A 22,754-nucleotide genomic window follows, 5' to 3' on the forward strand; every position below is an offset into this window, starting at 1 on the left:
TCGAGACCCCCCACGTGGCAGTCAGTTCCCCTCTGCTCTCACACCCGTCCAGGGTTGCGCCCCTGGGAGCGGCTGAGAGAGACAACTCTCGGGAAACTTCCTCGTGGGAGATGACGGGGGTCTCTGCGCTCCCCCCGTCCTCCCGCGCCCGGCGGCTTTCATGCCAGTCGTGCCGCAAGGATTGCAGGTTCTGAGCTGCAGAGACCCAGCGACCTGCAGCCACGCCTCCCCAGCAAAGACCTACGTCCCACGAATGCGCAGGGGACGCCACCTCTGGCCAGAGCCGGGCGACTTTGCGCCAGGATGCTTTGTTTTCCTGCCGCAGGAATCCCAGGCGGTCCCTTCCCACCAGGCTTAGCCTGGCCTCAGCAGTAGCCATGGAAGTTGTGGCAGCACGGACAGAGAGGGACCCGCTCGGCGCGGCATCCTTTTTCAATGCTTTTTCTCTACAAAGACCACTGCTTCCCTCCTTCTTGGGGTAAGTGGACTCTAGTTCGCAATCACGAAGGTGTAGAATGGAAGCTGGTGGAAGGGGATGGCTGTAGCATAGAGTTAATGTGCTAAGTTGTTCTCCTTGGGCGGGGGCTTTTCCCCTTACCCCCTACCCCGACCCCAGCAGTCCCTTCCAAATACCACCCAGGGTAGGAGCTGGATTTGATTTGGGCCAGTTAGGGGAGGGGGTACTGGGGTTAATTAATTAATTGGTTGATTTTTTTGTTGTTGAACTTTTCACACACACACACACAAACTTGTCTTTGTCTACATCCTGAGAAAGCAGAATGAAAGTGGAGGTGAGAAAAGGCTCCAGAGATTATAGGTGGTGGTGGTGGGAGGCACCTAGGGATCTAGCAGAGAGGATCTTAGGGGCTCATGACTAGTGCTAGTCTTTAACCCACAAGAGGACTTGCACAGCCCTGACCCTGCTCCCTCACCCTATCCCAAACCTCCTAACCCTCCAAAGAATTGTCCTGCTGATTCTTTCCTGGGGAAGGTTCTCCTGGTTGCACTATAACTTTTAAGAAAAACTGCAAACTGTCTTGTACACATAGGATGCTCAATAAATGTTTGTTGATTGGCTGAATGATGTATGTAAGGCTGTATTTTGTGCCTCAGGAATGTGCCTTGGACAGTGAGCTAATTCCTTGATGTAGACCCTAGGGTACAAGGTTAATCTAACTCATTTTGAAATGGAGGGACTGGAAACTTCGATAAAAGAACCCATGAGACAGCTTCAGGATAAAATTCATTGGTCAGGGACCAGAGGAGCTCTCTTGGGTTTGAGTCTCCATGTTGTGGCCTTAGGCATGTTCCTTTATCACTCTGAGCTTTGATCTTCTCACCTGTAAAATGGGACCAGTTAGAGCTTCCTCAGAGGAAAGATGTAGGGAGGATGAATGGAGAGAAGTGTGAGGTGAGGCATTTGATAAATGTTAGTCTTATATCCCCATCCTGAGAGGAATCAGAAGAGGCGTATCTTTCTCTGGACACCTCTCTGACTCAGATGCAGGTAAAAACATGGCATTGCAGTGGCTGGGCTGGAGCCCTCCTGCCCATGAGCATTAAGGAGAGGGAGGGGGGCTCTGGAGGCTTTCTGGGGAGCATACAAGCAGTTCCCTTTGGGTTTGGGAGCAAATTTATGTACATATTCATGTGTCTGGTGGCATGACTGGAGACGCAGAAAGTCCTTGTTTGTCTCATTTCCATGTCTCATCCATCCTCTCAGCCTTCTAGTAGAGGGAAGCGAAGTGTGGAAAAGAGCCCCAGAGAAAGTGGCTCTGAAGTGTCTGGGGGACCCGAGCCTGCCCAAAGGGCTGAGGACTCTGGTGGCATTGCCAGATTGGTACCAGTTTTTCGCTGTACAGGGTTTGCAGAGAACACTGAGCTCTGGCCATGACAGTTTGTAAGGTCAGTGACAAAGCACTTACCAACCCTCCCCATAGATGACAGTGGACCTCTGTGGATCTTGCCCTGGAACTCAGACACCTGGATGTGACAGTGGAGAATAGATGAGGAAGAAGATGCTGCTGCCAAGGCTCATCGGAAACCTCAAGGTGCCCTATCATGGCATACAGTTCAAAGAGCAACTCCCAGGATAGGGGATAAGGGCCACAAAGGGCAGGCTCAGGAATGCGCTGGACAGTCACCTTCTCTTTCATAAGTGAAGGCAATGACAATCTAACCCTACCTTATGGCAGTAGACACTAAGCTCCACCAAGGCAAGGTCCCTGCCTATCTTGTTCTTTGCCATATTGCCAGCACCTAGTGCAGTGATGGCACACAGAAGGGGTTCAAGATATATATGGAATGGACAGTAACTTAAACGGCTCCCTCTCCAACTCTACTTTATGCAATTCATGCCTTCATTTAGCAAGTGTTTCTTGAGCATGTACTATGTGCAAGGCTCCGTTGCTAGGCACCCGAAGTAATTTCTAAACATTGTTCATATTGGAACTTCCAGTGGCCCATTCAGGACCATCTCAGCCCACTAGTTCTTCTGTAGACAGAGGTCCCACCGCAAGCCCTTATGCAGCTTCGGGCGGGGGTTAGTGAGAGTGGGGGGAGGGGGATGTGGCAGGTTTAGCCTCTTTCCCAGAGCTTGTCTGGAGTCCCTGCGCACCTGTACCTGCTGGGCCCTGGGACTCCCGGGGCCGCTGCTTCCAGGAGCTGCCAGGTCTTGGCAACTCCGCGTTCCTCTGGGGCCGCTGCGCCTGTCTCCAGCTTCCTCCCGGGCCTCGGAACAGCGGCCTCCGCCGACTGCACGTAGCTGGGGAAGGGACCGGGCTGTGCCTGGGGAGCGAGCTTCCCCAGGCAGGAGAGCAAGGCTGATGCTGAACGGTCCCAGAACAAAAGGCTCATGGCTGGCTCCAGTCTCCTCCGAGTGCGCTGGAGATGTAGGTTCGGGGCGCAGGCGGGAGAACCTGGCGCGGGAGGGGACTGGAGTGAAAAATGAAGTGAGAAAAGAAGGGAGGTGCGCCCAGGGTGGGAGCGAAGACAAGAGGTGACCCCGAAGCAGAGTCCTGCGGTAGGGCCACCGCGGCTCTTCCTCCGCCTCCTGCAGCGCCTTCCTGGCAGCCAAGCGTGTCTCCGGCTGCAACTCCACCGAGAGCCGCGGCCGCCTCCACCCAGCCTGCGGAGCCAGTAAGTAGCGGTGCGCCTGCCGCCTGCGCCCCGCCTCACCGCGGCTGCCAGGCCCGCCGCTTCCCGCCGCCTGCCACCGCAACGGGCAAGTCCGCAGCCGCTGCTGCCTCAGGTCAGGCGCCGGGGGCAGAGCCCTGGCCAGGCATCTCCACCCGCCTGGAGCCCTCCTGTGTTGGCGCGGCTTCTGCAGTGCAAAGCGCAAAGCGGGAGGGTCGCCCTCGCAGCGAGCTCCCCGAGTGCCGCGCCACCCCTACATCCAATGGCTTTCAAGGGTGGAGAGTGGGGGGCGTCGCCTGCGGGCGAAGAGCCACTGCTGGGGTGGGGCGTGTGCGCTCTGCACCACGGAGCCAGGCTGACGTGCCCGCTGGAGCGCGCGCCCGGGCGAGTGTGTGCGAGTGTGTGTGTGCGGGAGGGTGTGCACACGCCTTCGGGGGCTGGAGTGACTGCAGTGGGCTTCTCCCTCCGCAGGCCCTGCGGCTGCTAGACCCCAACCTGCCGGCACCGCACTTGGCAAGCTGGGTTCTTGCATCTTCCCGAGGCTCCTTCTTCATCCTCCCCTCGTGGATCTTACTTTTCCTTTTAGCCAGGGGGTTGCTGCCAGCCACTCTTCAACCGGTGCAAACACCCAAGCCGTCTCCAGTTCTCTCCCAAGCCAGTATTTTCCACTTGTCTTTCTCTGGGGTTCTTCCACGAGCCAATCCAGGGCTCCCCCATTCTTGGAAATTGTTTTGTTGGACCGCTGTGCCGAGGCCTTTAAAGCTTGAGGACTTTATCATTTTGATTCTTTTCATTTCCTCCCCATCTGGGCAACGGAGCAATGAAATTTCCAATTGAGACTCCAAGAAAACAGGTGAACTGGGATCCTAAAGGTTGGTATTTCCTACTTCTGGCCGCCCTCGCCCTGCCTGCACCTCCTGCGTGTGCTCGCTTCCGCGAGTGGAAGCACTCTGGCAGAGTGTCCTGAGGCAGAAAAATGCGCCTGGAAACTGCAGCACGGGTGGGAGGCGGGCGGAGGCAGCGTGGGTTCCAACCCCAGATAATGTCTATCATTATCATATAGTCGTTGTCCCTCCCGGATTGTTTCAAAATCTATTTAAAGATACACCCAGCCGGCTGTTTGGCTTGAAATTGCACCAAGTGTCGGTGTTTGCTTTTGACTTGGGGTGTGCGTGTCTGTATATGTGTGTATATGTGTGTGTCCTTTGTTTCTGGTGATCTTTGTCTCTCTGGCAGATGGGTGGGGTGCTTCCCCCTGGACCTGGGGCTGCACGCCTGCCCAGGGTGTCCTCAGTGGGAAAGGTTTCCTGGCAGCAAGTGGAGCTCCAATCTGCCGCAACAGTCCCTGGAGGTGGCCCTTCTTCCAGGGTGTAGGCAGTAATGGAGCCCAGGGGGCCTTCTGAGTCTTCCCTCAATCTTATTACCAAAGCAGGCAGCTAGTTTGGTTCCCATCTGAGTAGAAGGAAGGGGGGTGGGGGGTTGTCAACAGGGTGGGGCTGGAAAGGCCTGGGGAGGAGGCAGCCCAAGCAGTAGTGTCATTTACAAGCTCTTGAGAATGTTGGGCAATGTTTCCTCCACCAAAGCGACTAAGTCAGATGTGTGTGTGCCTAGCAGGGGCCACTGTGTCTGCAATTAGCATACAGATGCTAAGGCTCCTCCTGAGATCAGATGGGAGCAGGATAAGTTGAAAGCTAGTGTCCGGTTTTGACAAGAATGCTCTTCAGCATTTCCCTGATCTCATCTGAAGGCTAATTCTGGCTTGGACACACCTCTGTGTGGATTGGGGTTGAAATTCCTTTTTTGGTGTGTGTGTGTGTGTGTGTTTAGTGTTCGGTGTTGTTAACGGGTGCTTTATTTTTTTCCTTTTCTCCAGACTGAAAAAGAGGAAACCCACTTGTTCATTAAGTAAATGTCTTATGAATTGACTGGCTATTGAAGAGTGAAGAGATAGTGCCTCTTTTCAACTCTGAGGCTGTTACACCTTAAATATGACTCACACCTTCTCTTTTGTCTCTAGATCTCTGGGAACATGGAAGTGTGCCTTGGCTTTTTGTTTGTTTGTTTGTTTGTTTTTAATACCTGCAAAACATGTTCATTGAATACCTACTACACACCAACCGCTGTCCCAGGTACTGGAGCTACACTTAGAATAACATAGACAAAAGCTCTGCCTTCTTAGAGTTTATAGTGAGAGAGACAGACCTAAGCCGATCATTGCACAGAGGAATGCATAATTACAAATTTATTTATGTGTGTTCCATGAAGGAGAGCAGCAGTGTTTTAAGAAAGTATCTGACAGAAGACATTTATAAGGAGCTGGGGAGGTGGATGGTCAGGGAATGTATTCAGACACGTGTACTGAGACCTGGAGGATATGTAGGGATTCATTGACTAATGAGGAGAACTGTTGAGAAGAAGAAACAGCAAGTGCAAAGGCCCTGAAGCAAGAGGAGCATGTGTATTTGAGGAATTGAAAGGAAGTTTCCATGGAGCAAAAAACAAGAGAGTGTTGTTTGAGGTGTGGCAGGGGGATCTACAGAGTCAGACCCCAAAACCTCAGGTTCCTGCAGGTAGGATGTGACTGTGGCATACAGGAGGACTACAGTCTTTCTCTGAAGCCACTGAAGGGTTTCAAGCCAAGGAGTGACATGATTTGAACTAAGTTTCAAAACAAGTGCTGTGTAGCTCATGTGGATGTGAAGGACCAGATACCATGGGGGCATGGACCAGGAATGGAGAAGGGAATGGAGTAGGGAGCTATAGAGGACATGAAATCTACAGGCTTTGAGTGAAGAATCTGTAGAAGTGGAGGGATTAAGATGACTGGCACAGCAACCAGGGCAGGACCAGTCTTGAGAGAAAGCTCATGAGTTCGGTCCCAGACTTGCTGAGCAGGAGATGCCCCTGTGTCAATAAAGATGTGTGCCATGTGGACAGTTGTCTATCAGAACCTTCAAAGAACTCTGATAGGGAGGGCTGTGGGGCTGTCTCTGTGAAGCTTGCCTTGGCTTCTAAAACACATTTCTATATGAACACCATTCTCAATATATTTATGTCACAGTGATCAACACAGATGAATCCCACAGGCTATAGCCTGACACAGTGACAAAGCATGCAAGTAGCATCTACACTCACAATTGTTGATGCTTGAAATGAAAAGACCCTAATAAAAATAACAACACTTAGTGGGCAGTCATCGTATGCCAGGTGTGTTATGTACATTACTTTATATAATCATTCCCCAAATGCTTATCTGATGGTATAACTGATATTGTCCCCATTTGACACTTGATTGCCATCATGACACCACTGAGCTGCTATCCTGTAAGGTGCTCTGCTTTTATTCACAATTGTTCCTGAAGCTAGGAGGTGACAATAGTCTTTCCTAGCCAAAAGGGTAAAGGCAGGAGACAAATGAGGAGTAGAATGACAAATCTCACACCTGTATAGAACTATGTGCCAGGCACTGTATAGTGTTTTACATGCACTAAATAAATACATTATTAATCAATCAATTGTTATTTAATTGGAAGATCAATTTAATTAATCTTCTTTATTTCCTCTCAAGAGGAAGATGCTGTCCGTGGTTTACAGTTGAGGGACCTGAGAAAGAGAGAGGTTGAGTAACTTGCCCAAGGTTACACAGATAGTAGATGGTAAGGTTGGACTATAACATGGGCGCTTAAACACTCTTCAAGTCTATCTCTTAAGTTATTGGGACCTCTGGCTCTTGCCTTGTGAGGGTCCCTGAGGTCAGAGACTAGAGAAGCTTGTTGTGAGGAGAAAGAGAAAAAGTGGGTGAGGCAGGCAGGCAGTGAGACAGCCCACAGATCCCTTCTCTACTAACCCCTCCAGCCAGATGGCATCTCTATTTCTTCCTCTGCTGAACCAGGCCACTGGACAAACTTTGAGTCTGTTCTTTGGAGGTTTGCATTTACCCAGGCCAAGTGCTTGGTAGGGCAAAGATAAAGAGAAACCTAGCTTTATACCAGAAAAGTGAAAGGACAGTTCACATTAAAGGGACCATGGATTTGGGTATTCCCAGATTTGATCCTTCAGGTGGAGACACAAGTTGTAGAAGGGAGTCATAATTACGATGTTTTGCTTACAGCCCCATCACCTGAGAATTTAATAGCACAAAGTGAAGGTGGATAGAGAACAGATTGGTTTTTATTGCACTTGGGTGGATTAAGCAAAACACTGTCAGGAGGTTTAGGTGCAAAAATAAGACCTAAAGGTAAAATGATTATTCTCCAGTGAGCTCTGGCCTTGCTCCTATTTGTAAAGCTAGGCTTTTAACAAATAATTACTGTTTGTGTAGGGCCTACACAAAAGTAGAGCCCTGGCCAGTGGTTAGAGCGTCGGCCCATGCACTGAAGGGTCTCAAGTTCAATCCCCAGTTAAGAGCACATCCCTGCAAGGGGCAACCAATTGATGTGTCTCTCTCACATTGATGTTTCTCTCTCTCTCTCTCTCTCTCTCTCTCTCCCCCCCTTCTCTCTCCCCTTCTCTCTATCTTCCTCTCTCCCTTCCTCCCTCCCTCTCCCCTCCTTCCATGCCTCCCTTCCACTCTCTCTGAAGATCAGTGGAAAAAATATCCTTGGATGAAGCTTATCAAAAAAAAAAAAGTTCCCTGGCCTGTTTGGTTCAGCAGTTGGAGCATCGGCCTGCGGACCAGAGTCCCGGGTTGGGTTTCTGCTAGGGGCATATACAAAAAAAAAATAGATTGGCACTATGTCTTAGCTTCCATAGCAGAACTTATGTATATTTTATTTTATTTATTTATTTTAATGTTCACATTATTATTGAACTGAATTTATGAAACAGTTTGGGAATGGAAACTGTGGCCCAAACAAAGCAATGAAGTCCATGTTCAGATATAAATGTTTTTCATGATGCAGAAAATTATAACTGAAGCCGGGATTCTCTTAATACGTAAACTGGGATACACAAAAAAATTCATTTTCACCTGTCTCTGAAGTTCACAGAAATTTTCACCTTTTTCTTTTTCTACATTTCTGTCCTCTGCTCTCACATAAACACCCTTCAGATGCTTTCTCTTTTGTCCTTAATTCCTTTCTTCCTCCCTGTCACTGTGGCCTGAGATGGGGAAGGTCAAGATTTTATCGGGCTGTGATTTTTGGTTCTCCTTAGCTCTGTTATCCATGCTCAGGTACCTTGCCTTGCTCAGTCTGAAGCTTTTATGGACAGTGCCGGCTGCTACCACCTTAAAAACAGCCCCTCTTGGCCATCGATTATCTTCTGGAAATCTGGTATGTCCCAGAGACCCAGAGCCTTCCCAGGGGAAACTGGTTCTCACAAGGTTCTGCTGGGTTCTGTTCCTGGTTGATTTCTCTTCTCAAAGGACCTCAAGGGTCTTGCCTCACAGTGGCATCCTCCAGATCTCTGAGCGAGTTTGGTTTTCCTTCCGAGTTGCTCTCTCCAGTTTCGGTGTGGCCGCTTTAATTCCGTAGTTGTAGGACTTCCATCCAGCTCGATGTCAGGCAGTTCTGAATGATGGCTGTGTGCTAGGTGAGCTGTAATTTTGATGTGGCTATGGGAGGAGGCGATACTTACCTACGCTGCCATCTCGACGTATGTATATTTTAAATTGTTGGGATCACTTGATGATATTTTTTGCTGAAAATCAGGATCGGCTTTCTGGCTTTATGTATGTGAAGGGCTTTTAAAAACCAATAAAATCTGCAGACAATATTCCCACAGTTTGAGAGAAGCTGGTAAATATGGCTTCAAAAACGCTTAATTTGGGGCAAAGAAATGAGTTGCTAGAATGAGCTGTATTTACAAGCTGTTCGGCTTTGAGGAGCTCGTTTCACCTCTTTGGGCTTCACTTTCCTCCCATGTGCAAAGGGGACATTGACCCTATTGGCCTCTTTGACCCTCTGGCTTCAACTTCCCCCTTGGTATGACCTTGGGACCACTTGGCTTCCTTTTGTTCCTCAAAGGGAGCACACTTGTTCCTGTCTCAGGGCCTTTGCTTGCACTTTCTACAGCTTCCCTATCCCCTTTGAAGACCTCACCTCTCCTTCTCCTGCCCTGTCACTTACATCACCTGTTCAGCTGTCTTCCTGGCTCTTGTCATGATCTGAAGCCATCTTGCTCATGTGTTCGCTACCATGTGAGCCCCATGAGCAGGAACTTTCCTTGTCATGACCCCAGTGCCCAGGGACGTGCCTGGCACATGGTGGTAACTAACTCAATAACCTTTTGGTGAATGGATGGATGGATGGGAGGATGGATTGGAGAAGTCCTCAAAGGCTTCACGCAGAATGGAGATTCCAGGACTCCTCCAAGCTACAAATGGCAAAGTACAAATAAGGAGCAAGGAAGTATATCTCTAAATAGGGGAGTGTCCCAACATTGCCTCTTCCTTGCAGGCTCCCAGCTCTGCAAAGCCTCCAGCACACTGTTTTCCTTCTGTCCTTCTGTTCACCAGGAGCGAAAGGCTGACTGGGCGTGAGGAGGAGGCGGCTAAGAGAGCCGACACAGCCATGCTTGGTGTCCAGTGAATAATTTGGCTCAGGTTGGCCATTGGTGTGTAGCTCTTTTGAGGTATTTAAATCCCCTTAAGAAAGAAGCAAAGCTGCAAAGTTGGGGATGTTTTTACAAAAAGACAAAACTGCCATTTTAATGCCTACTTGAATGCAAAATTCCGAAGAGGCCTGTATTATATGTGTGTAGCATCTTTCAGTTTACAGAACACTTTTTACAAATTATCTCACTTGTTCTTTAAGCAGCCCTCTTTTTGTCAATATTGGATCTAGATTTACTGTTGGCAGTAGAAAGAATAAATGACTTATTTGAGGGGTCCAAGGCTGCAAACAGGCAGAGCTGGGGCCAACCCAGGCCTTTTGATGCTTATGTCCAGGGCAACTTCTCTCAAGCTTTCCTCCCTTTCAGGGGCTTTGCTCCTTCCACACTCTTCTGCTCCTTCTTATTCAAAAATGTATTCAGAGGTTTCTCTGAAAGATTTACAGGAAAAAAAAAAAAAGGCGCTCGGTTGATCAGTGAGTTCGTAGTGGCTGTTCGCTGCAGGTCGTGTGTGCGCCGGTGGGCTTCGTCCCAGGAATTCAGCGGAAGACTCTGGGATCCCACTTCTCTCCCGGCTGAAAAAAGATTTCAGCCTCTTATGAATGTGAGACATGCTCAACTTGTGAGACCGCTCGACTGTTGTTTTTTGTTTGTTTGTTTTTTATTAATGTTTCCAAACTTATTTGTGTAGCTTAGATTGTCTGGAAAGAAAATAATCTGTTTTGATTTAATATCCAACTTTCAGGACATCAGCTTTCCAAACGGAATTAATAATGTGCCAAAATCACCACAATTATTCTAGAAAGTAAAGAGAAAGATGTTCCAAAGACGTTCTGAGCCAAGCTTTGGTTCTGGCTTCTTTTCCAGCGGTGTTCAGGGAGCGGCATCATCCTTGGCCAATCCAAGTGATTTCTGAGTAGAATTAAGATTAGGTAGGTAGACTGGGTCATTTCACCCATTTCCAAGACATCTGTGCCTTGGCTCTGTATTAGTCTGCTCGGACTGTCATAACAACACACAGCAGACAGGGTGGCTTAAACAACAGGTATGTCTTTTCTCAAAGTTCTGGAGACTCGAAGTCCAAGATCAGGAGCGGGCAGGGTTGATGTCTGCTGAGGGCTCTCCTCTTGGGTTACAGATGGCCACCTTCTCACCACGTCCCCACATGGTGGAAAGAACGTGCTCAGGTGTCTCTTCCCCTTTGTAAAGGGCACAGAGCTTGTGGATTCGAGCCCCGCCCTTATGACCTCATTTAATCTTAATCACCTCCTAAAGGCCTCGTTTCTAGTATAGTCACATTGCGGTTAAGGTTTCAACGTGAGTTTTGAGAGGGACATGATTCAGCCCGTAGCAGTCTGTATATGAGCATCATCTTAAATTAGTTGCCTTTAAACAATCCAGTCCACATTTTGCCCCAAATTGGGCAAGTTCAACCACAACTGACATATGGTGTAAAGTGTATCTGTTATAGGTACAGAGCTGCTGGCAAGACAAATGTTTCTTGAAATAGTGCATTCCTTTTAGTTTTAGTCCCTAGGGAATCAGAGAGAGTGTGTTCAGTGATAAACAGAATGAAGCGATTTTATTGATGGCCAATGAGGAGTTTTCCCTTTGGACAGTTCCCTTGGCTGAAACAGCAAGGTGCCTGAGGGGGACTATTCTTTGCTGCACTCAGATATGTCACCTGGATGACCAGACAGGGTTAGAGTTGGTAGGGACTCAGACTCAGTTACAGAATCTGCCTAAACATGGCACCAGCACCATGCTGATTACACCCACATGGCAGATTTCTTATGGGAGAAAGATGCTGGAAGTCAACCTGCCCAGTCTTGATTCTACCCTGCAGACCCTGGGATTGGGGAAAGGATGACGGCGCTCCCCTGGACGTGCTGGGAAAGGAGCCTGAACCAAATCTTGGCTCAGACAGTCTTTGGAACATCTGTTTTCCTTTACAGAGGTCAAAGGGACCTTTCACTTTGGGGCTCTGGTCCGAGTGGTACGCTCTGTGGAAACTTAACTGTCTTTCTGTGACAAGCTCATTACTCTTTCTCCAGCATGGAGAAACAGAAATCTCATGTTTGTTTTCTAGAACATTTATTTTGTGGTTTGCAGACAAAGATTGAGATTTGCTTTTCCCTTTTAAGTGTCTAGAACTGACTACTATGAATTGAAAATGAAGTCTGACTTTCTAATCCTCTCTTTAATGTTGGGGTCAGGGCGCGAGCCAGAACCATTGGCAAGGGAGGGGCTGGTCACTAGAGGAATGCATCCTCTTCCTTCTCCGTGTGCAGAGCCGGGGAAGAGGCGGGGATAAGAGGCTGTATGGAGGGGTAGGGTAGTAGGATTGCAGGGGATTCTAGTTTCTATACTGCCGATAACTTTGGGACTGTTACTTCCCTTTTCCATGGAGGAAATTTTGAAGCAGAGTGAATTGATGGGAAAACATAGGATTTGGAGAGTTAACAACTGTCATACATAAGCCATGTGATCACAGGGAACTTTACCTCCTTATTCCTCCCTTACTCTTCTTTCCTTCCTTTCTTCCTTCCTTCCTCCCTCCCTCCTTCCCTTCCTCCCTTCCTCCCTCCCTCCCTCCCTCCCTTCCTCTCTCCGCCCATTTCTACAGAATTCTGGTCTCAATGCCTATCTCTTATGCAAAGGATCCTAATTTTTTTTTTTTTTATCCTCACCCGAGGACATTTTTCCATTTTTTGTACAGATAGAGTGGGAGGGAGAGAAAGGAAGAGACAGAGAGAGAAAAACATTGATGTGAAAGGGACACATTGAGTGGCTGCCACCGCACGACCAACCAGGGCCGGGGACAAACTGCAACCGAAGTATGTGCCCTTAGCGGGAACCGAACCTGGGTCTCTCCGGACCGCAGGCCAATGCTCTAACCGCTGAGCCAAACCGGCCAGGACGAATCCTATTTTTTTTTCCTTCAGCTCCCCAATGTGTATGTAGGCTGGTGGTAGTGTTTGCCATTTAAAAAGCGGTGCTTGTGGAGACAATGCAGATTTGGTCAAGTGATGAAGAATCTAGACATCACCATGACTTTTGCAGAATGGGCTACCATGCCAATATTTGTAATTCTGACATGTAGCTAGCAACAATTTTACTACCAGGAAAATGAGTTTCTAGTGTGCAATCAGGCCCATGTAATAACACATCAAATAGTTTAGCAGGAGAAAGACAAAGAGTATAAGTTACCAAATTTAATGTGATGGGAGCCTGACAGTTCAAATAGAGATGCTCAGTATCAGGTATGATAGTTGACAGTTGAACATTCACTCACTTTTGTCATGTAAGACAAGAAAGCAGGTGCCAGATGTTTAAGAAAAACTGAAGGGAGGAAAAGCTTAGAGATGAAAAGAGTTTATCCATTGACTCATTTTTTTTTCTCTGCAAATTTGTGATCATCTATTGTTACCCATTTTAACTATAAACCAACCTGGGTCTGCTCCTGGATTCTACTGGTTGAGAATGTTGCTTTAGGCCAAAGATTTGTTTTTCATGGTGGAATTTGGGGCCATATGGGTAGTAGTTATGATAGATCTGGTTCAGCATATATAGCCTTAAAATAACCTCATAGGAATGAATGGATGCTATATTCATTGAACCAAGCCTCTGGGCAAGATGCCACCCTCTGTACAGCATAGGAGCTTAGAGGATCTGCCCCTCTTGTGGAAGAGAGAGTTGAGATATTGATTCTAAGGTCCCTTTACACCCTGATAGTCTTAGATCACCCGGGTCCCAATTCAAGCCATATCAATTACTAATGGCTGATTGCGACTAGTAGCTATATTTTCTCTGTAACTTGGTCTTCTCAACTGTAAGGCAGTTATGACATCCTGCTTCCTTTGTTATATGGATTAAATAAAGTGATACAGGCAAAGCTCTCAGGAGTGCCCTAGAGCATCTTAAGGTCTCTGTGGATGGTGCCTGCATTATGTTGTTATCAGGGCTGCAGGGGCCTCTGTTCTGAGAAGTCAGAAATGGCTCCAGCTCCAGCCTCTTGAGAAACATCCGGTTCACTCTCCAGATCATCAGGGAGGGTGGCCTGTGCAGAGCACCCCTTTCTAGGACTCTCTTAGGTTCCCAGTATTTTTATCCCAGGTTTAAGGAAACTTGGGCTGTAGGTTTAAAGAAACTTAGGCTGTTCTGGTCAAACCAGAGAAAAAAACCATGATTTGAAATCCAATCTTCGAGTCTGAGTTATTTTCTACCAATTTTATGAGTTATGTGAACTTGGAAGAGGCACATAATCTTTCTGAGCCTTAGTGTTCTCCTGGGTAAAATAAAGATCACACAAACACCTTCACAGTTGCTGAGATGATCAAATGAAATAATAAATGTGAACAATCTTTATCAACTGTTAAGTTCTAGACCAGTGTTTTCCATCTCTCAGAGGCTCTGTGGCAAAAAGAAGAAAAAAAATGGCTTCATGCTCAAGTCCGTTTGCAGAATGACGAATGTCCATTCCTTCCTGGGGAGTCTTCATGCACATCAGCTGCATGTTAGTGAGGTATTGCTGTGTATTTGCTGTGTAGCAGATGATCTTAACATGTAGTGGCTTAAACCAACGATGAATGTTTATTATCTCCTAGTTTCTGTGAATCAGGAATTTGGAAACAACTCAGCTGGATTGTCTGGGTAGGAGTCACTCCGTGGTTGTGCTCAGATATTGGTGGGGACTGCTGTCATCTAATGGCTTGACTGAGACTGAGGACCCTGCTTCTGAGACGGCTTGTTCATGTGACTTGCAAATTTCTCCTAGTGGTTGGGGAGAGGCCTCATTTCCTGCCAATGTGGGCCTTTCCATGGGCTGCTTGTGTGTTCTTAGAACACGGTGGTGGTTTCCTCCAGACCAAACCATTCAAGGGAGAACAAGGTGGAGTTGACAATGCCTTTTATGACCTAACCTCTGAAATCACAGATTGTTACCACTACATTTTCTCCAGTTTTACTGAGATACAATGGGCACAAACATGGTATTTGTGTTAGGTGCATAAAGTACTAATGTGATATGTGTCTATTGTGAAATGATCACCACAATAAGTCTAGTCATACATACTTACAGATTGCTTTTCTTATGATGAACACCTTTAAGATCTACTCTCTGGACTTTCAGTTATACAGTTGCTGTTAACTATAGTCACCATGCTGTACCCTGCATCTCCAGAACTTGTTTATCTTGTCACTGCAAGTTGTAGCTGTCGACCATCTTCACCCATTTTACCCACTTCCCTCCACCTCTGGTAACCACCAATCTGTTGTTTCTATGAATTTGGCTGTTTTAGATTCCACATGTAAGTGAGATCATACAGTATTTGCCTTTCTCTGTCTGATTTATTTCACTTAGCGCAATGCCCTCAAGGCCCATCCATGTTGTTGAAAATGGATTTCCTACCACATTTTTTTCATTAGATGAGTCACTGAGTTTAGTTCACACTTAGGGAAAGGAGGCAGAGCAAGCTCATGTTGGAAGGGAGGAAAGTCAGAGAATCCAAGGACATTTTAAAATCAACGTAAGCTTTTCCCTGTGATTGAATACGTGCTAAGTGCTTTGTCATCATTGTCTCCTGTACGACTCGTTATAGTCCAAAAAAGTGAGTGAAACTATTATACCAGAGCTTAAGCAACTTGTCCAAAGTTACCTTGTAGCGCTGTGACTTGAACCTGGTGTCTGTTAATGCTGGGGCTCTCACTTCTGCCTTGTACATCTATCTCCCTTGATAATCCTGCAGTACAGAAACCTGGTTGATTTCGTTCAACCCTGCATTTGCCGGTTACTCACAGAGCCATGGTTCATTGAACTCCATTCACCCCTCCCACCGCCCACTGTTCGGATGGTATTTTAGGAAGACAGTGAGTACAAGGAAGATTGATGTAAAATATGAATATACAGTCTCATAACAGCATACCTTCCAGTCTAAGCAGATTATTCAAATTCATAGAAAGCATCTATGGAGCCTGGACTCTGTAGGTACCAGGCTGCCTGTAGATCTGTAAACCATGCAGTCAAAATGACCACACAACGTAGTCTGCTTTTCCTCCCTGTGCATCGAGAGGTTGATAGTGACACCTCACGCCCGTGATTGTTTCACAGAGTCCCCTTCTTTGACCGCACCCTTCCTTGACATACTGAAAACCCAGCCTCCTTGGATAAAGCCAGGAGAACAGGACATCTTTCAGGCCGATTGGCAGAAATGTCAGGGGGTGGGTGTCTGCCGTGTGTCTGCAGCTGACCTCCTGTCTGTATGGTGTGATTTAAGCCCAAGTCAGAGTGTAGCTAAGATGGCCAGGACAGTGTGCCTGGAGGTGACATCACACACACAGCAGAATCCACTGGTGGGGGACCGCTAGTACTCCCTGTCCTGCTTCCAGGAACTTTTTTAAATTTTACACGCGAGGATATGCTTATTGGTTTTAGAAAGAGGGAAAGGGAGAGAGAGAGAGGAAGCATTGATGTGAGAGCAAAACATCGACCGGTTGCCTTCTGTACATACCCCCCACCAGGGATCGAACCCGCCACCTAGGTATGTGCCTTGCCTGGGAATTGAGCCCTCAATCCTTCGGTTTATGGGACGACGCTCAAACCAACTGAGCCACACCGGCCAGGGCCCAGTAAACACTTCTGGACTACTGTGTTGCTTTTCCTTCACATCCTGGAAGAGAAAATGATTTCCAGGAAACAGGATGCATTTGATAGCTTAGAGGTACCCACGTCACCAAGCATTACACTCCTGGCTTCTTTCTGAGACGATTTCGTATCCCGAGGAAAGTGATGCATTTCTGTGTCCTGGGCAGAGGAGAGCGTCGAGAGCTCCTCCTGAGTGCCACCCCCTCCCTGTCCATGGCACAGAGGGCTGGACGCAGGGCAGGGGGAGAGTGCACTGAATGAGGCTGCTGGAGCCAACTCTCAGGGCATCTATAACCAAAGTCACCATGGGCTGGAAAATCGTGGGGATGTGGCTATGCCATTATAACCGTCTCTGGCTCTGTTATTTTCCTCTCTGATCCTTTATCCAGAAAGTATCCCCGCTCCCTGCGCCTTTACCCCTTTCCTGCCCCCCTGCCCCCCAGTGACTGACTTTCGGGAGGGATTCTACACTGGTGATTTAACTTCCCACTGACTCATCACTTCCTGAGGCCCCATTTTCAATTCCTGGGCCTACGACTGGTTCATTTTGACCCAGTCTAAGCCTCATGCATGCGATTCCCCTGGTGTGTCAGCTTCTACTATGAAGAATCGGCCACAAGTCAGGTGATGGACACGCTCCAGACTTTGCTGCGGCTGTGCACGGTGATGGTGGCTCTGGCGCCCCTTGTTTCCAGGGACACTCAGTCTGGGTTCGATGTCAAGTGTTTTGAGATGTGTTATAAAAGGACAGAGAAAGGTAATGAGGCACAGAAAGGAGAGTTCTGGTCTCCGACCAGGAAACCTGGAGTTCAGCACTGGCTGGAGAGTGAGGCATGTCATGGTGACGTGAAGGTGGGGAGCTGGGTGGTGGCCAGATTATGCAAGTAGAGTGGGCTTTGTGAAGGATTGGTTTTTTTTTTTGGTTTTTTTTTTGGTGATTTCTTTTTTTTTAATCCTTACCCGAGGATATTTTTACATTTATCTTCAGACAGAGTGGGAGGGGGAGAGAGAGAAAGAGAGAAACATCGATGTGAGAGAGAGAGATCAAGTGGTTGCCTCCTACACGACCCCACCCAGGGCTGGGGATGAACTGCAACCGAGGTACATGCCCTTGGCTGGAATCGAACCCAGGACACCCTGGTCCACAGGCCGATGCTCTAACCACTGAGCCAAACTGGCCAGGGCAGGAATTTTTTTTTTTTTCTCTCCTGAGAATAGTGGGAAGGCACTGAATGGTTTGAGGCCAGAAGGTGACACAAATTTGTATTTTAAAAATGATTGGCACCACTCAGAAATGACTGTTTCAGCAAATGTGTATGGAAGACCTACTAGGTGTCAGACAGGGTGCTGGGGACAGAGCTCATCTGGGGGATTCTGTTCTCTGGCAGAAATCGTAGGAATTTTCTGAGAAATGTTTAGATAGGAAGATAGCTTGTCTTGACGTCTTTGGTTGCAAACTTCTGGTTGCAAATGGAAGCTGTAGCTTACAACAATGGTCCCCGAGTTTTCCATTTCTGTTCATTAAAGTTACCTTTTCCCTCGGCTGTTTTACATGGCCTTTGACACTGTGATATTTGTATATCTGGAGTGAACGAACAATAAACTAAAAACTGTGGTGCACCCATATTTTATTGTACTTCAGATGCCTTTTGGAAGCATTCAGCTATCAGTCGAGCATAAGGGGCCTAATAAAAATTACCAGCATCCCCTCCACACCTTCTGTCACTGTGTCCCTGGAGTGTCAGGAGGCATTGTGACGTTGGGTTATTTCTGCTTTGACTGCAACAGGGCCCCCTGCTGGTTGAGTCCTGTTGGCCTCAGCTCAGAAGGCACCCCTGAAGCCTGAATTAGTGAGAGGCCATAACATGCTGGTCCCTTTCTCTGGCAGGTGGGAACACAGCTTCTATAGGAGCATGAATGTCAGGCAATAATCTCTGCATTCAGGCTCCGTCTACAGACAGTGGACCCAAAGGCCACAGGGGATGGGATTAGAGGAGCATGTAAGTCTCTGTTTACAAATGACCCATATCACTTCTTCCTGTGACTATCAGATTGCTTAAAATCTATCAGTTACTCTATCATCAACCTTTCGTTCATTCATAAGAAAGGCTGAGCTCTGGCCAGGTGGTAAGTTTCGGGAGGCAGCGAGTGCCTTCATAAACATTTTTATTCCATAAACATTTATTGAGTGAGTGCCCACAGCAATGGGGCTAGGCACTAAACACAGAAATATGAGAAGGAACTGAGGTTTTATATCCAGAAAAGTGATAGTCTAGCCCCCAAGGCACATGCATAAACACGTATTATGATATAGCATGATCAATGTGCTGATAGAGATGTGGATTAAAACATCATCTCCAGAATGCATCTAATTAAACTGCAAGTATATTTCCTCTGGATAACACATGAGCTCTCAATCACCCATCGGTACAGTCATGTTAATCACATTTCTATGAGAGCGCTGGGCCAAGAGGGACTAGAACCCAGGGCCAAAACATATAGATGGATTGGAATAAAGTGGGAAAGGGAAAAGTCAGGAGCATGGAAGACGGGCTTTGGGAGGTACTAGTACGGTTGCGTGATGGAGGCAGGTGTGCTGGAGGAGCCACGGGGCGAGAGGAGGGCAGAAGGTACAGTGACAGAGGGGAAGGGCACTGACGGCCAGCACTCACTGGGGTTAATGTCGTCCAGTTCACTTTGAACTCACTCAGAAACTGGAAGGGACTTGGAGACACCTAAACCCTCTGAACCTCTCAAAGGATAACACTGAAGTCTAGAGAGATCGAGTCTAGAGAGGTCAAGTCTAGAGTGTCAAGGCGCAGGCAGCGGTGGGGACAAAGCACACCTTTGAGTCTTTATCTGATAACCTCCATTATTCAACATCACCTGTCATGGTAATGCTGACAGGTGCTGGGACCTGTTTTCTTTCCCGCTCCCTTTGGAAAGAATTAACAAAAAAGCTATAGCTGGACTAGAGCCTATGCATGTTGGTTCTGAGATAGTTCCCGTTCTCCGGAAGTCTATAACAAGGAGGGACGTGAGCATACATTCTGCCCCTTGGAGAATATGTCCGTTCACCTACTCGGGGAATATTTCCTGAGTGCCTGCCTTGTGCCTGGTGCTGTCCCAGGCCTGGAGGCCTGGGGATGGACAGCACAGTCCCTGCCTCCCGAAACGTACCACCTGGCCAGGGCCCGGCCCTTCTTACAGACACTCAGGTCAACTTCCTCTGCAGCTGAGAAATCTCTTTCAGGCACAAGTAAAGGGGTTTTAAAAATGTGATAACAAGGATGAGAACAAGGCCATTCTGATGTGCTAGTGCTCTGCAAACAAATGTTTGCTTTGATAACTTAGCAGGAAAGGAGGGTTGATCCTGATGAAGGCAGCAAGATTCTGTTCGAAAGTTCAGCGATTTCAAAGAAAGCCTCCAAGCTCCCTCAATGGTATTGACATTTTATTAAGAACCTTTATTAGGATGGTGTGGCTTGTGCACATATCACTAGAATGTGATGAGAGTTTGAGTTTCCCCAGGGTGAGGACCTGTCAATTAATCTCTGAGCAATTGCAAGAGGCCCAAATGTTAGTTACTTAAATTTTCTCTCTCTCTCTCTCTCTCTCTCTCTCTCAGATGGGAACTTCCTGGTACATGTGATTTCCAAAGTGCTAAATGTACATGTCTTCTGAATAGGGGGAAATTGGGGCTGCTGTTGGTTGGTTGTGAGCCTGGCAGTCTCTTTGCTACATTCAGGACTCTGGGGCAGACTGGGTCATGAGGGCTTAAGGAGGCAGCACCTGGCCAGAGTGTCCACTACGAATCCAGGGAGCTGTGACAGTATTAACTGAGGCACTTGTAGGGGTGAGGATACACTTTCGCTGCTATGATTCTCAGCTGAGTGGCTGGGAGAGGCCTGTAGGAGCCATCCTGCCAGCAGCTACATAGGAGGCGCCCGATAATCGGTGATGATGATGCTACTGGTAACGCCCATGGACTGAGGGTGTGCAGAAGGCTCAGTCCTCAGTGCTTGTCACACGAGACTGAATTCATTCTTCACAGTGTACCGAGTCACTGCCTATTCTTCCAGTCCAGCTAGTGTTTAGCCAGATGACCTAGATGCTCATGACTTTCAAAGAACCTGCACACAGCGAGGGCTCCAGATCTGTTTGTAATTTCCTTTAGATAACAGCTTTATTCGGCTACAACCTACATAACATAAACATGTTCCTCTAAAATTCAGTGGTTTTTACTATTTACAGAGTTGTGCAACCATTACCACTCTCTGATCTTAGAAAATTGCCGTCACTCCCAAACGAAGCCCCATCCGTATTAGCAGTCAATCGCTCCCCGTTTCCCCATTCCCCAGGCCCAGGCAATCACGGACCTACTTTTGTCTCTGTGGTTATGTCTGTTCTGGACTTTCAGATGAATGGACTCAGACACGTAACGTGGCTTTTTGTGACTGGCTTCTTTCACTTAGTGTCATATTCTTCAGGTTGTCTCACGTCGTAGCACCCATGTGTTTGATGAATGTCAATCATCTGAGACCGATAGTGTGACGTCCATTTTAAAGACAAGGAAACCGCCCTGGCCCACTCGGCTCAGTGGTTAGAGCGTCAGCCCACGGACCAGAGAGTCACGGGTTTGGCTCCCGATAAGGGCATGTACCTTGGTTGCAGTTTGTCCCCAACCAGGGCCATGTGGGTGGCAACCAGTCATGTCTCTCTCACATCGACGTTTCTTTCTCTCTCGTCCCCCCTCTCTCCCTCCCGCTCTATCTGAAGATAAATGCAAAAAGAAAAAGAAAAAGACAAGGAAACTGAGTCTGAGAGTGTGTATGTAACTGTTTCTGGCCATCCCACTGGAAAGGGCTCGAGCCGGGATTTGTACACAAGACAGTGTGCTCCAAGGCCATTCTTTCCTCGCCTCCCTGCTGGCCTCCGATTGGGCCTCCGCATCCTGCTGAGCACCACCTCCAAGTAGAAGAGTGTGTCCCACTGGCGGTGGCTGCCCTGGGCCTCCTGCCTGGCCCCTCCTCGTTGCTGTGGTTGTAGGAGTCCCTCCTCACAGGACTCTGATAGTTCCATCCACCCAGTGGGGGAGAATGTGGTTTCATGGCCATATACCCATATGGTGGCCTGTGCGTCCTGTGTTGATTAATCCAGTTCTTTTTTTCACGTGTTAAGGGGTTGTGACACGAACTGGGAAAATTAAAGACATGAAAAAGAAGGGAGTAATATACTCCTTGGGTTCAATGCCCAGCAGTCCAGCCACTCCGTGTGAGGGAGGAAATGTCATCCTTCTTGCCTCATCTTCGGTAGTGGATTAAACCCTACAGAGTGTCCAAGGGCTCCCCTCTCCCAACCCCAGCAGACACAAGGTGGAGTATACATTCCTCAGTTGCTGTGACAGCCGTGGGGGTGGTGGGCATGGGTGTCTGATGGCAGGAAAGGCCCAGCACTTGGTCAGGGATGTGTCTTTGTTGGACGTTCATCAGGGAACTAGCTAGTCTCTGATGGTGACACAACCCATCCTACGAAGGGCTGTATTCCCCGTGATTTCCTGTAAGGGCTTCTGTCCTGCTGGTCTCCCTCACACTGTTCCAGGGAAAAGGCCCCATTTGATCATTAAAAATGTAAATGAACTTTCCACCCCCTACCAAGAAGGAAACGAGCGATGTACCTCCACGTCCTCTAGAAACACCGTTCACCTTACTTTGACTCAAAACGAGTGGGAATTGGTCTTTGAATCAGCTAATTAGCTGGAAGTATGTGAAGACCCCAGGACTTAGGAGACAGTGGTGTGCTCGGTTTATAGATTTCTCGTGGAAGTGGCCTCGTTCCTGATCTCCGTTTATGTGACTTTCAGCGTCAACCCTGCATAATGTCACAGGCATGCCCATCCTTATCCCATGGCGCTTGCCACTCAGTGAAAACTGGCCAACTTCTGAGGGCCAATTCTTGCCTTTTTCTTTGCTGCTCCCATGGAAGGCAGAAAGTGTACCCCAAGAGCAGCCCTCAACCAGCGACTGATGGGAGATGGTGCATAAACACCCCAGTTCCCTCAGTCTTGGTGGGAGAACTCAAAAATATGTTTTGCCTGGGTTCCCAGTTTCCCCAGAGGGAAAACCCCCATTCCCCCACAGTGATAGCTAACTTGATACTGCACCTTTTATTCATTTTCTTGGCTGCTTTCTGGTCCCTGTCTTTCTTTTCCACCCCCCTACTGGTGCTTCACCCCCCAAACAATGACTGTGCTTAAGTCCATTTTTAGGGTCAGTTTTGGTGGGAACCCTCATGAAGACATATGGTAAAGCTTTATTTTTCCCTTGCTTTGCCTGATTCCCCAGCTAGCTAGCTTTGACTGACAGGACAGGGCGCAGTGCCCCAAGATGCTTCCCAGACAGACTAACGGCTCTCAGGGGGATAG

General features: G+C 47.9%; 1 protein-coding gene across 2 annotated transcripts in view; it reads left to right on the top strand.

Moving 5' to 3' along the window:
• Positions 1–310: 310 nt before the first annotated feature.
• KCNK10 (potassium two pore domain channel subfamily K member 10) overlaps positions 311–22,754 on the top strand; it is a 126,991-nt gene continuing 104,547 nt past the window's right edge. Inside the window, exon 1 of one of the 2 annotated variants that reach the window (XM_036270159.1) lies at positions 311–478. In XM_036270159.1, coding sequence (XP_036126052.1) covers positions 436–478 — 43 coding nt within the window. In that variant the 5' untranslated portion in view covers positions 311–435. Of the gene's footprint in view, positions 479–3,525; positions 4,008–22,754 lie in introns of those variants that run through there. The other variant, XM_036270153.1, reaches the window with a different exon arrangement.

The sequence above is a fragment of the Molossus molossus genome, unplaced genomic scaffold (genome assembly GCF_014108415.1).
Source record: "Molossus molossus isolate mMolMol1 unplaced genomic scaffold, mMolMol1.p scaffold_m16_p_1, whole genome shotgun sequence".
In the NCBI taxonomy this organism is placed as follows: Eukaryota; Metazoa; Chordata; class Mammalia; order Chiroptera; family Molossidae; genus Molossus; species Molossus molossus.